Source organism: Megalops cyprinoides, chromosome 2 (genome assembly GCF_013368585.1).
Source record: "Megalops cyprinoides isolate fMegCyp1 chromosome 2, fMegCyp1.pri, whole genome shotgun sequence".
Lineage (NCBI taxonomy): Eukaryota > Metazoa > Chordata > Actinopteri > Elopiformes > Megalopidae > Megalops > Megalops cyprinoides.
Window position 1 is genome coordinate 14,035,738 of NC_050584.1, and position 12,278 is coordinate 14,048,015.

The 12,278-nt window shown below is 39.5% G+C and overlaps 1 protein-coding gene across 2 annotated transcripts in view; it reads right to left on the reverse strand.

The window, feature by feature from the left end:
* LOC118768879 (contactin-associated protein-like 2) overlaps positions 1 to 12,278 on the reverse strand; it is a 326,697-nt gene that overhangs the window by 187,730 nt on the left and 126,689 nt on the right. For both annotated transcript variants that reach the window (XM_036515856.1, XM_036515848.1), the window contains exons 2-3: positions 9,729 to 9,839; positions 961 to 1,154 (exon numbers count right to left, since the gene is read on the reverse strand). In XM_036515856.1, the coding sequence (XP_036371749.1) occupies positions 961 to 1,154; positions 9,729 to 9,839 (305 nt within the window). The remainder of the gene's footprint in view (positions 1 to 960; positions 1,155 to 9,728; positions 9,840 to 12,278) is intronic.

A 12,278-nucleotide genomic window follows, 5' to 3' on the forward strand; every position in this document is an offset into this window, starting at 1 on the left:
ATGACCTGCACGTATTTTTCACATATTGTGGCACATAGAAACACATTGCTCAATATAATTACAAGAAGAGGACAGAAAACACACAAGCAGGAAAATAAATGTTTTTTAAACAACTAAATTAAGGAAAATCTACTGATGAAGATATCTGACACACAAATGGAAAGTCCCACCTTTTTCTGGCTATTACTGAAGTGTTAAAGATCTCTTTGTGTCGTTGTTGGCTACAATGAAAAGACATGGCTATTGGCCAAATAGAGTTTAAATTATCTAGACAGGACAGACCAAAGGTGAAAAGTAATGTTAAGGCTTTGTCGTATTTTCAATGACATGGTGGCCAGAAAAATAAGATGTGCCTTTTATCTGAAGTGGCCTAGTATAAAAAATAGAATTTTGTGTGCTTAAATGAACTTATATGGTACAAAAGTAATTAGTGTAAGGTGTAAGGACTCAGATTTCAGGGTTGTTGTAGTTGTTTTTGCAGGAAAAGAGCTTCACTCACTCGTAACTCTATTATATAATTTGACTGGCTAGCATACCTGTTATACTATTATTAATTCATTCATTTCATTTGATCTTAAATGTTATGCAAGAGGTTTTTTTTTCATGTGTAATACCATGAGGTCTATAATAAGTGAAAATTGCAGTAAAGAGTAACCTTAAATTTGTTGTTCTGCATTAAGCACACAGTGGCTTGACTTGCAGGTCCTTCAAGCTCAGGCAGTTCTTTTTAGTGACTTATGTAACTGGCACATTGTTACTTCACAAAAGAATAACCTTACTTTATCATTCCAGTAGTTCATCATGTATCACACTTAGATTTGTAAAAGACATCTACTTAAATACTTCTAATATTGATCATATGAACGTCAATGAAAGTTTTAATAAAGCTAATAAAGTTTCCTTCATATATTCATGCTCACTGTTCATTCATTTAAACTAGATTGTTATCTTATGGCTCACCCAGATGTTGCCATCTTGGTGGTATGGTTTCCAGTTTCTTCCTGTGTCGCTGTAGAGGAGCCTGTATCGTGTTGTCCAATCAGAGCTGCTGTATCTACCTTGCGTTGCTATGGATGACACTTGTTTCCTACTCCCCAGGTCCACCTGTAGCCACTGGTAATGGTCACTGTCCAGAGGGGACCATCCTCCAGCACCTGCACATTGGAGAAATCCAGACACATCAGTGCGACAAGCACTTTCTCAGGGAAGCCAGAGGTGATGCGAGATACTCCACCTGTAGATCTCCTTACATTTCTACATGAGATAAAGCATGTATTGTATGATTTGTATAGGATCATAATCTCAGTTTCCATACTCTGGAATCATGTATTATGATGACAAAATATGTTTTGGTTTTTTGAAGTCAGTTAAATGTTTTGTAGACTGACAGTGTTTGCTGAAACAATAATTCTCACAATCTTTTCTCAATTAGGATCTTTGTTGCATTGCATTTTCCCTGGAAGTTGCGGGTTTCCTATTGTACCAGGAGATGCACAATTTCCAGTGTGTTGTGTCCTATTTTTATGTCTGAGAAGCGCCTTTATTCTCAAACAATCCCCTTCTCAAGGATTTCAGACTTGCACCTGAGCCTGAGGGAAAGCATCTCCCATTCAGCTCATTCAGAATGTGTATTTGTGCAAACACATTTTATCGGGTGAATACAGAGCCACCGAAGAGATGCAGGAAAAGACCCATTGTATGGAAAATAAATCCACCTCTTTTAAGAGCACCACCTATTCGGCAAGTGCTACAGAGATAAGCTTTGAAAAGAAGTGGGCTAATTAATTGTCACCATTTTAAAAAGCCACACTGGATTTTCTGATGGCTATGTTTCAATGAAACAGGACAACAAAACAAGGGATACATAGTGCAATGCCATAAAAAACAATCCCATATCTATGCCAGTTATGTATCCATTACCTACAGCTTTAACCTGACCAGATAAACACAGAATATCATTGAAAAATCAATGCTTCTGAGTCTTCTAAAAAAACGCCTTTTGTGTTCAGGCTAAACGGACCAAAAATCAGTGAAGATATGCTGGGGGATTTTCCTGCTATTAGAGAGACCCAAAAGGATGGTTGGCGTTTTAATGCTGTGTGGCCGTGCGGTAAGGGGCGACAGATTGGGGTGTCCAGCGAGTGGGACTGAATTAAATTTGGAGAAGAGCTGAAGGGAGCCGAGGGACAGCCACTCCACTGCGAGCTGCCACCAAGGCAGATGTTCACTGGAGATAAGGGGAGCAGGAGAAGGGCAGGGGAAGGAGACGAGGAGGCAGCTGGGTGAGCAAAAGCAGGTCATGGAAAGAAACACAGCTCTGGGAAGGAAACTTCATGGTACCGTACCATATCTGATGAGGCCGATAAGAATCAAGCGGAAAAGGGGGAAATCTCAGATTGCGTGTCACTACTGTGATACTGCAGGTGCCTTTCAGGCCAGTAAGGTTTCTGGATACATTCTGACACTGTCCTATTCCTGTTATATCAGTTATATAGCTGATGACAAAAATGGTCTCATAGACACTTGAACTGTTTAGGGAATTTACCTTGAACTGTCCTAGGCGTTACGGTGCCAAAGTAACTACAAAGCTGTCCAAGGTAACGCCATCAAAATGGCTGCCGTCTTTTTCCTAATAATTTACTGTACTGGCTGTGTATGTTCTTCCTCTAACCTATCCCTTCGCTCCCAGAAATACAGCCAAAAGTTATCTTGAAAAGATCCAGTGTTGAAATGAAAGACTTCTTTATGACTTTTTAAAAGCAGTCCTCCTCTTTGAGCAAGTGCTTCTTTTTGTGTTTCACTTTATAAGTTCCTTTTCTTTTACTTTTTACATGGATGATCAAACTCAATTTTCTTGCCAATTCCAAAAAAGCCTGTTGGCTTTTTTACTTGTGAATGTAATATGACATATTTCATCCACCGTTAAACCCCAGGATCTGAAGTCTTGTATCATTATCTACACTTCTCTCACAGCAGGGAATCACTGACATTGTATAATTCACATCTGACGAGCAAATTACTTTTAAGCGCAGCATATGTTGGTATGCAATATGATCAACCTAGAAGTGCTTTGAGAGAGACGGAAGTGCACATTGACTTAAATTGCACACAGAAAGTAAGGTAATAAAGGTAAGGCACACAAGCACTAATGAGTAGAGGAAGTGAACAGTGTTACAGATCTTTTAAGGTTGAAAAGGAGATGTGTTTTTAGAACATTTAATGATACTTGACAGTGTCCCTTGTACTGCTTTCTTCAACTACAGATGTATTCACAGAGAAAGGAATAAGCACAATGTTGAAAGAGCTGATAAATATCATCAGTGTCACTGTGTTTAGATGGCACACCAGAACATGGGTTATTGGCCTCTTTTTTTTTACAATCATATCTCTGTTTGCATAATACACAATATTATCCAGACCAGCTTAGTGCAATTTTTATGTCATGCTTTCATAGGGCTGGACATTTAATTCAGGTTAGGTACGTGCCCAGGGGTGCAATGCAGTGGCATTGAAATATCAGTTTTTTTTTTTTTTGTTAAAATCCCTACTCCTTTTCAATACACCACTCTGCTTTTCATATTCAGTTTTCATAGATTTTACTAGTTTTTTATATAAATGATTTGATCTATTGGGTGAAATAAACAATTAGAAAAAATGCCAAACATGCTCCTCAACTCATAAAACTGTGTCAAGATTTTTTGCATGTATTTAGTTATGAATGAGTGGTTGATGGAATCCAGGACTATGTGTTATTAAGCAACTCATACATACTTGAAAATTAGATTCATAGTTAAACAATGCACTGCACTGAAACTAAGAATTCATAAGAAAACAAATGTTTAAAAGATTTTTACATTTCATATTTTCAACTTTCTTGGTCCCTCCACGCTGTTAAAAAAGGCATTTGATTTAGCTGGGTAATTGATGTGGACTCAGAGGAGTATCTGAGGATGAAAAGAAAGAAAATGAACTGCAGGGATCACTGCCCGCGTACTGCTTATTAGTACCCCAATCTCATGCTTGGCCACATTGGTATTCTGCAGATTCCAGATTACAGAATGAAGCACCCGGGCTCCACAACGCACAGTCTTCCCCCACCACCACATTCAGTCCCCTCAATTGTTTCCTGGTTCCTGCTCTCATTAGCTTCCCACTGGCTTCCCATCTCCCTCTGCTCTCCCTTGGCAACCTGCACAGTGCCCCCCCCCCCCACCCCACCCACCCACACACACACACACACACACACACACGCACACACACACACACACACACACACACACACACACACACACACACACACACACACAAACAAACACACAAACACACACACACACACACTCCAGCTGCACAGGACAAACAGGTTTCCACTCTAGTGGGATTTGACCTTTTCCTCCTCCAAGTGCACTAGGCTGGCTGCTATCTCACAGATGAATTGTCTCTAAATGGACGTCCTCACTGCAAGAGGGAACGGTCTGGTCATCAACTGCGCGTGGCCAAGGTTCTTGATGGATGATGCAGAAGTTCATAATTTAACAATTTAAAAATGCTCCTAGAACACATGTTGCAAAGCTGTGGTAGTTTCAGCATCTTAAGGATTACTCCAACATCTTAATGTGTTAAATGTGATCTTTTGTGTAATTCCAGAGTCAGTGGAAACTCCAGATGGCAGGACATCACCATCTCTGAGGTGTCCTAGTGTTGATTTTGGCTTGCAGTTGAAACACTTATACACACCTGAGCCATCTTTCATGTGTGTATAATTCTCTTTTTTGCAGAAAACCGTCAATGTTTCTTGTCCAAATAAGCACACTGTGTACATAAGTATACAGTGATGGATCTAAGGATACCCTCAATCCAGGTTGAACAGAACTTTATTTCAGGACAATGCTTTCCTATGTACAGTAGACATAGTGAGAGGCCAAAAATGCCAAATGATAATTTCATTCAAGCATGAGTAGAACTGAAATATTAATTTCTCAGCTGTTTTTTGCAGGCAATATTGTATGGGAAGTAAACCATGCCATCTTCTCTATGGACACTTTGAAGAAAAAATGAAAAAGAAAAAAAGAAATTAATAAACCTGACCTGAAATGTTTAGTTACTGACTGGCTATAATTACTCTCAGCAAGATTTTTTCAATCTGCAAACTATAGTAGTGAATAGCTTCCATTGTACAACAGATGTACTGCATCCTCAGAATATCTCCAGCTTAACTGCAATTATATATTGTCTTTTAGTAGCAGAAATACATGTTCTTGTCTTGTTCAGAAATACTTGTTCTAGTCAGTACCTTTATATCTGAATGTGTAGACCTACTGCATGTACATTTATTCAGAAGTTAGATCCCCACATTCACTCTTTTAAACTCACAAGATAAACAAAAACCTGAAAACATGAGGCTGTAGCTGAGTATGACTTCAGACATTGAGCTCCCTCCCCTAGAAATAGCTGGGTCACTGTAATTGATATTCTCAACAGCAGAGATGTAAAAGATGGAGACTTTGATGGACATGTCTTCCAAAACAATATGACATATTCTACCTGCATATAAGGAGCTTTTGACATTACATGCACCCAGTCAGAAGAATAACAATGCCATTGACAGCCACAACTGAAGCCTACACTTTTCCAGCCTCACAATAACCCACAATAACCAAGTCCACTTTTGGTAAATGCTGATACTTACTGATTGATCATTAAACAAGCTATTTGAAATGCTATGGACACTGTGGAGTATATTTAAGTGGGCAATGTGGTTGAAGTTAAAAGTTAAAGTTTCTTTGCATTATTGTCAAAGTTTTAACTAACACCTTTTCATAAATCTGAAATGTGCATTAATACCTTTTCCAAATACATCTTTGCCTACCTGTTTCAACAGGCAAATACAAACATTTAGTTTTTTGTCTTGAACCATTACTACAGAAAGTAGAACTACTACATTACTAAAAAAGGAGACAACACTCAATTTAGCAGTGTTTCCACAAATAACTTTGTGTTGTGATGAGAAGAAATTAATCAGCCATTACGGCATATTATGATCTGCACATTATATACTGTATAATTGCATTTAGACTGGATATGCATCACAAGGAGCACCATATGAATGTTATTCATGAAATCCATAGCTCAGTCAACGTTTTCACTTTTCAGAGCCTGGCAAAGATATATCTGGTTAGCAATCCTATATGAAATTATATGCGATCTATATATTTTATTCAGGGTAAATAAATGCAGTGGATGGCTCTGAGCAATAGATTTAAAGGCTTCGGAAAGAGAGGTTGAGTTTGAGAGACAGCGGGGAAATGTTATGTTTTTATTCATACAGGATAGTCCTATGGGGGGAGGGGGAGTTCTTTCTGAAACACTGACAGTGCAGAGAAAGAAAGAATCCAATTACTGGAAATCAGCACGCAGACAATAGTGTAAACAATTCAAAGGATTTCAGTCTCTAATGTACTGAGTTACTGTTGTTAAGTTATGTGTTTAGGGAAAAGCTGAAATGTTTCAGAAGTGTTATCACTATTTGGACATAAGCATACTGGTTGATGAGGCATCGAAAAATGTCATTGTTCCCTCTAAAAAAACCCGTCTTGCTATGTGGTAAAAGGAACTACAAAAGCATAATAATGAAGGAACATGATATTCAAGAACGGCTGCATTGTTCTCAGACTAAACATAAGATGCCAAAGACGGCAACAAAATCTATAAAATACCATTTAGCTTTCCAGACATTCTCATTTCAAACTGTCAGCCATCAAAATGTAGATAAATACGAATCCTGCGTGTGATTGATTTTATGCCATCTCTATTTTATTCCCCACAGAAAATCTTAGTAAATTGACTTATCACTAAAGATTCATATTATTGCCGGGCGCGTCCGCCCGCCAAACTTGTTTTTATCCCTTCCAGCCACCAGTGTGTGCGCTGCTAAGTGATGTGTCAATGGAGGAGAGAAAGAGCTAGAGATGGCATATGGGAGGCCTGGTTTACTCATTAGGCATGACAGTGCCCATCCACGTGTGGATAATGAGCCTGTTGCGGTGACATCATCCCTTGGGTGCCTGGGGAGGCTAACCACCCTCTGAGCGCTGGGGCAACACTTTTGTCAGGGAGCGCTGGTTCGCGGTTGGACAGGGGCAGCGTGGTGACAGACACCAAGAGGCTGTCTGTGGTGACACCTCCAACCTGAGGTCTGATCACACACAACGTGTATTACAGTCAGTAATGACTGGGTATCTGTGCTGGTGATGGTAATTATACTCAGAATACTGATCATCTGTGCCTACCATGTTGTTCTAATGGAGCTATTATTAGCACAATACAGGCATTAAGATTCCACATTTAGACTTCCATAATAAGCTGGTATGTCATATAGTTGTTTCATGTCGTATTAAAGATTTATACCTAGGTGGGATTCAAAAGTGTATGCTGTGCTCTTTTGCTTCTTGAATTTTTGAGGTTTCAGTCAGAATGTGGGTGTAGATTGATGACCTCATTATTTCAGCACAGCATTAATAACATTAAAATGACAGAAATGACAAGTATAACTTTTTCCCTCTAAGATAATATGCCATTAGCATGCATTAGCAGTGATAACATAATTGAAATAATGGGAATCTGAACTCTGTTAAGAAAGGCAAAAAAGGTGCGCTTTCCAAGGTGCTGATAACCTCTGTTGTTCCCCAGGTTATTCAAAGGGGAAATTAGCGGGCATCTGACATTTGCCACTGTGTCGAGTGGAAGCTGTGGATTGTGCAGGGGTGAGGAGGGGGAGGCGTCATGCCGCGCGGTGTAATCATGTCACCGGTGGCAGCCGTGCTCTCTGTGAGCGGTGACAGGTTTGGACACCTGGAACCTCGGCAGTGCGGAGCCCACAGGCACGCTGCGGGCAGGCATATGACAAAGACCTTCCTGTCACTTGCGAGCTATGATGAAGGTGGAGCCAGAGGGCGCTTTCCAGCGCTTATTTTCACAACACTGTGTGGACCTCCATGGGTACGAGGTCATGTATAAAAATACACACATATATATATATATATATATATATATATATATATATATATAAATATATATTTCAACTTTTGGCTCCAGTTACTATTGAATATATACAACGAGTGCATATATTACTGCGTACATATTACTGTCAATCTACCCAAATCACCATAATACCCATCAGCATGCCAATCATCCAAATCAACACACAATCGATAGACTAATCAAAATGTCTATTTAATGAATGTATTCTACAGTGGCGTTGACACTATGTCCATACCTATGGATATTTAGTTGTTGTTTCCAGGACTAGAAAACCATTGAGCTCCCTGTATCAATAACTGTGTGCACTAATGTAGGGAACTGTTTTTTTTTATCTTTATTTTACAGTAACCGATTGTTATAGCAAGCACAGAGATTTCTGTTTTAAAATGATGTGATTATACTTGTTGCCACTGATAACTGTTGATGGGTTTTTATAAAAAAAATCGATTAGTGTTGTATCTACCAGTTATACTGCATGTGAGTAACAGTGGCAGCACATCACATTCCCCATCACATGCTGTGAGGCTGTAGGATTGCATTTGCCATGGACGTAGCACGCTGTACTGAGACTCATCTCTGGATGCTGACACCATTTTCACGAGGAGCGATGATCGTTGCTGCTTTTACTATGCCATTTGCTGGCCAATACCTCCGTGTGATTGCATCAGAGGGTTTGAACTGATGTGTAAGATCTGAAGGGTTGAATTCCGTTGACTACACTGGGAACATTATGGTCACAGTCATGACAGCCCAAAAACCACTTCAGCACATTCGGAAGTGTTCATTTTTTAGGTGGCTAAGTCTGCATGTGAATAACAAAAAATATATATATATATATGTGTGTGTGTGTGTGTGTGTGTGTGTGCAATCCAAATGTCACAAATAACTAATTTTCCATTTCACTTAAGCAATAATGTATGATAACAAAATTTGATAATAAAAGTTGATAATAAAAAGACTACTAGATCAAGATTTAGGCACACACTGCAGTCTAGGTTACACACTATATGTAATATTTTACTGTAAATTAATAGCTTGCAAAATGCAAACTGGTATCAAATTGCAATCACAGGTGGAGTGTAAGCTTTCGGATGTCTCACCATATTTTTTAAGAGAGTACAGTACAAGTACAGTAAAGCAATATCTAACATCAGGATGGTCTTCAATTAATTTCAACCTCATGGGGTTTTACATTGAATTCCTAGTAATTGGAAAGGTTTTCTTATCTATTAATTTATACAGTTATTTCCATAATGCATTCACACTAACCCATTATGACCTTATGCGGTAATGTAGCACCTAAATGTGTGCTGGCTTCTGTCACCAGCACCGGTATTATGGCTGAGAATCTGTGAAATTGAAGTTTATGAAAACCTCAGCAGCTTGAGAGTGTTTATTGGAGTGTTGTAATGAGAATGAAGGCACAGCGATGGGTGACTCCTTCTCTTATCTCCTGCCAGTCACACGGTATTGTGGAACAGGATGCCACTGAGCCAGAAAGCCTAAGAATTTCTGGGCACGCTGTGTGAGAAAGCTGTGTGTGCGTCCACATGTGTATGTGTATGACTGTGTGAGTGTGACTGTGAGCGTGTGCTCGTGTGTGCATGTGCATGAGTGTGTGTCTACGTCTGTGTGCTAGGTTACCACTGGATTGCAATGGTGCCGTTTTTGCAATGTATTGGTCTCTGTACCTCCTCTCTTGTTCAGCTTGGCGTAGCCTGGGGCGTAGCTGCTGGAGAACGCAGAGGAACTGGTGAAAGCTGCATGTGGGAGCGGTGTGGCCAGAGGTTCATCACATTTTTCTGGAATACACATGGAAGACAAAACAAAACATAAGTATGGCACCAAATAAGGTAACACAAGAGTATCTCTGACTTTTAAAGATTGTTTACTAATGAAACAAGGTCGTAGGAGATCATCATTAATGTATTACAATATTGTCACTGAGCTGTCAATAGAGGATTTAAGAATATAGAGAATACATTTTTTTCCCCTATGGTCTGTGCACACATTTGAAGATAAAAATTCTTTACCTTAAATCCATTAATACCATCATTTAGATGGTAAAAAGTGGTGGAAAGTATGAAAGAACGGAGAAAAAAATTCAGAATTACCCAAACTCATATAAATTCTGTTAATACGACAGGAATAGAATCCTCAATGCTCTACAGCCCATTATGAGACATTGTGGTCTGATGATGGTATTGTGTGCTCCAGACACCTCACATGCTTCAAATGGAAGGAAATGAAGTCCTTTGGTTGCACAGGAGCGGTGATACATGGTATCACTTCACAAGCAATTGAGGCAACAGGTTCAATTAAAACAACAGACATTATGTGGTATCCAGCAAAATGAGCAGCCCCGGTGACCATTGGTTCAGTGAGAGACATTTTTCGAAGAGGTGTTAAAAAGGAAGACACCCTGTGGCTTTCTCATGCTGCATCAGATTGGCAGATGCACTATCCTCTACTATACATTCACAAAGCACATACACATAACATGAAAAAAGATCAGGTGCCTTTTCAATCAATGTCCTGTTAAATGTATTATACTGCAGAGCTCAACACATAAGGGGTACTATATCCAAGTTTAAATGTAAAGGAAAAGTTGTGATGGGTGTACACAAAGACAATTGTAAGAAAGACTACTGGATTTTTTTTTCTCAATGACACTTTCAAATGCAGTAGAACTTGCATTTGAACCACCCTCGTGGAAACGCTTATTGCCAAAGTAATAAATGGAATAAATTCATCATTAAAGGCCAGTGTACTGTAGATGATGTGGTTCATTTGTCGTTTGCTTCTCATGTGCAAACCACCTTGCTTCCATACAGATTGTAGGGCTAAACTGAATGACCACAGTACTGTATATATTTTCTTTCAGCACCACACTGTTAGCAAGTCCCTGAGAGCCCAGAGACTGAGGACCCAGGCTCATCCATAAGTCATCCATTAAGCTGCAGTCACAAATTGCATGTGGCGCACTGGTACGAGCACTCTAAACCTGTGCATCACTGGTTTATATCCCAGGTGGGACATCACTGCTGACCCCTGTTGCAAGGTAGTTTACCTCAACATGTCCATTAAAACTGAAGCAGGGCAGACTTTGTCACTCTGGTAAAAATGTATGAGCTGTGGGCACCTGGGTAAAGATGTCTGGTGGGAAAGCACAAAAAAGTGATGTGACTGTAACTTCATTCTGTCAAAACTGTAACTTGTGCCATGACTTACAAAAACACTAAGCAGCTATTCGGCCCGGTGTAGCATCTGTAGACTATGTCTTCTCCGGCAAAGTGATTGATAAAAGACATTTGGTGTATTACACATGAAAGGCAAGGCCATATCTTCCAGTAGATTAGGTTTATGTTTGAGATGCAGTTTTTTTTTTTGGGTTCTATATGACTGGATGAAACAGACGCTGAGTAGGCCGCTGGAGAAGCTGATGGAAGCCCTAATGGGTATCTGTCATGTTTCAACATGATTAAGTTTACCCTGCCCATGTCCCCAGTCAAATCAGTCCCTGAATTGGAAATACTGAGCTTACCTACAAGCCAAGTGAAAGACATCTGTCCTTTTCTGAGCAAAAATGGCTATGTATAAGTATTTTTCTTTTCAATTCTACGAAGTATATTGAATTTATGTATTTATTTATTTATTACTTGGTAGACACACCTATCCAGAGTGACTTCATCGTGAAAGGATGCATACGGTGCATTTTGGTAGAGCTGCAAGAACAAGGCAGAGGTACAGAATAGACCACAAAACGATTGCGTGGAAAGTACTGGATAACAGAGTATTAAGTGCTGCGTGACGACCAGCAGCGAAATCATTCCACAGGCTGCCTTGCTTCGCCGCACTCACTGTTATTCATAAAATTTCACCTCTGTTTTACGAGACAAAGTCCTCATTCGCAACTTGTGTTTTAACAGACCTTTGAACAAATTCGCAGTGATTTAGGTTGGTTTTAATTTTGATGTTGCTGTCTTGTGGGTGTGTTTCTGCTGAATTCTGTTCTTATATCCATGGCTGTAGGCCAGTCAATGTAAAGCACTGGAGGTCGGCTTGAGATTTTGAGAATATGAGCGATGAAAGAGCCAGCAAAAGCAGCAAAATAACAAAAAAAGTCTGAAAAGGCAACACATTCTTCCTCCAACAGGTTTGCTGTAGTGTCTTCCTTATTTTAATATTGTGGTTTTCATTCAGTGAACCAGTGAGAGGGAGCTTAAAGGAGATTTATTTTA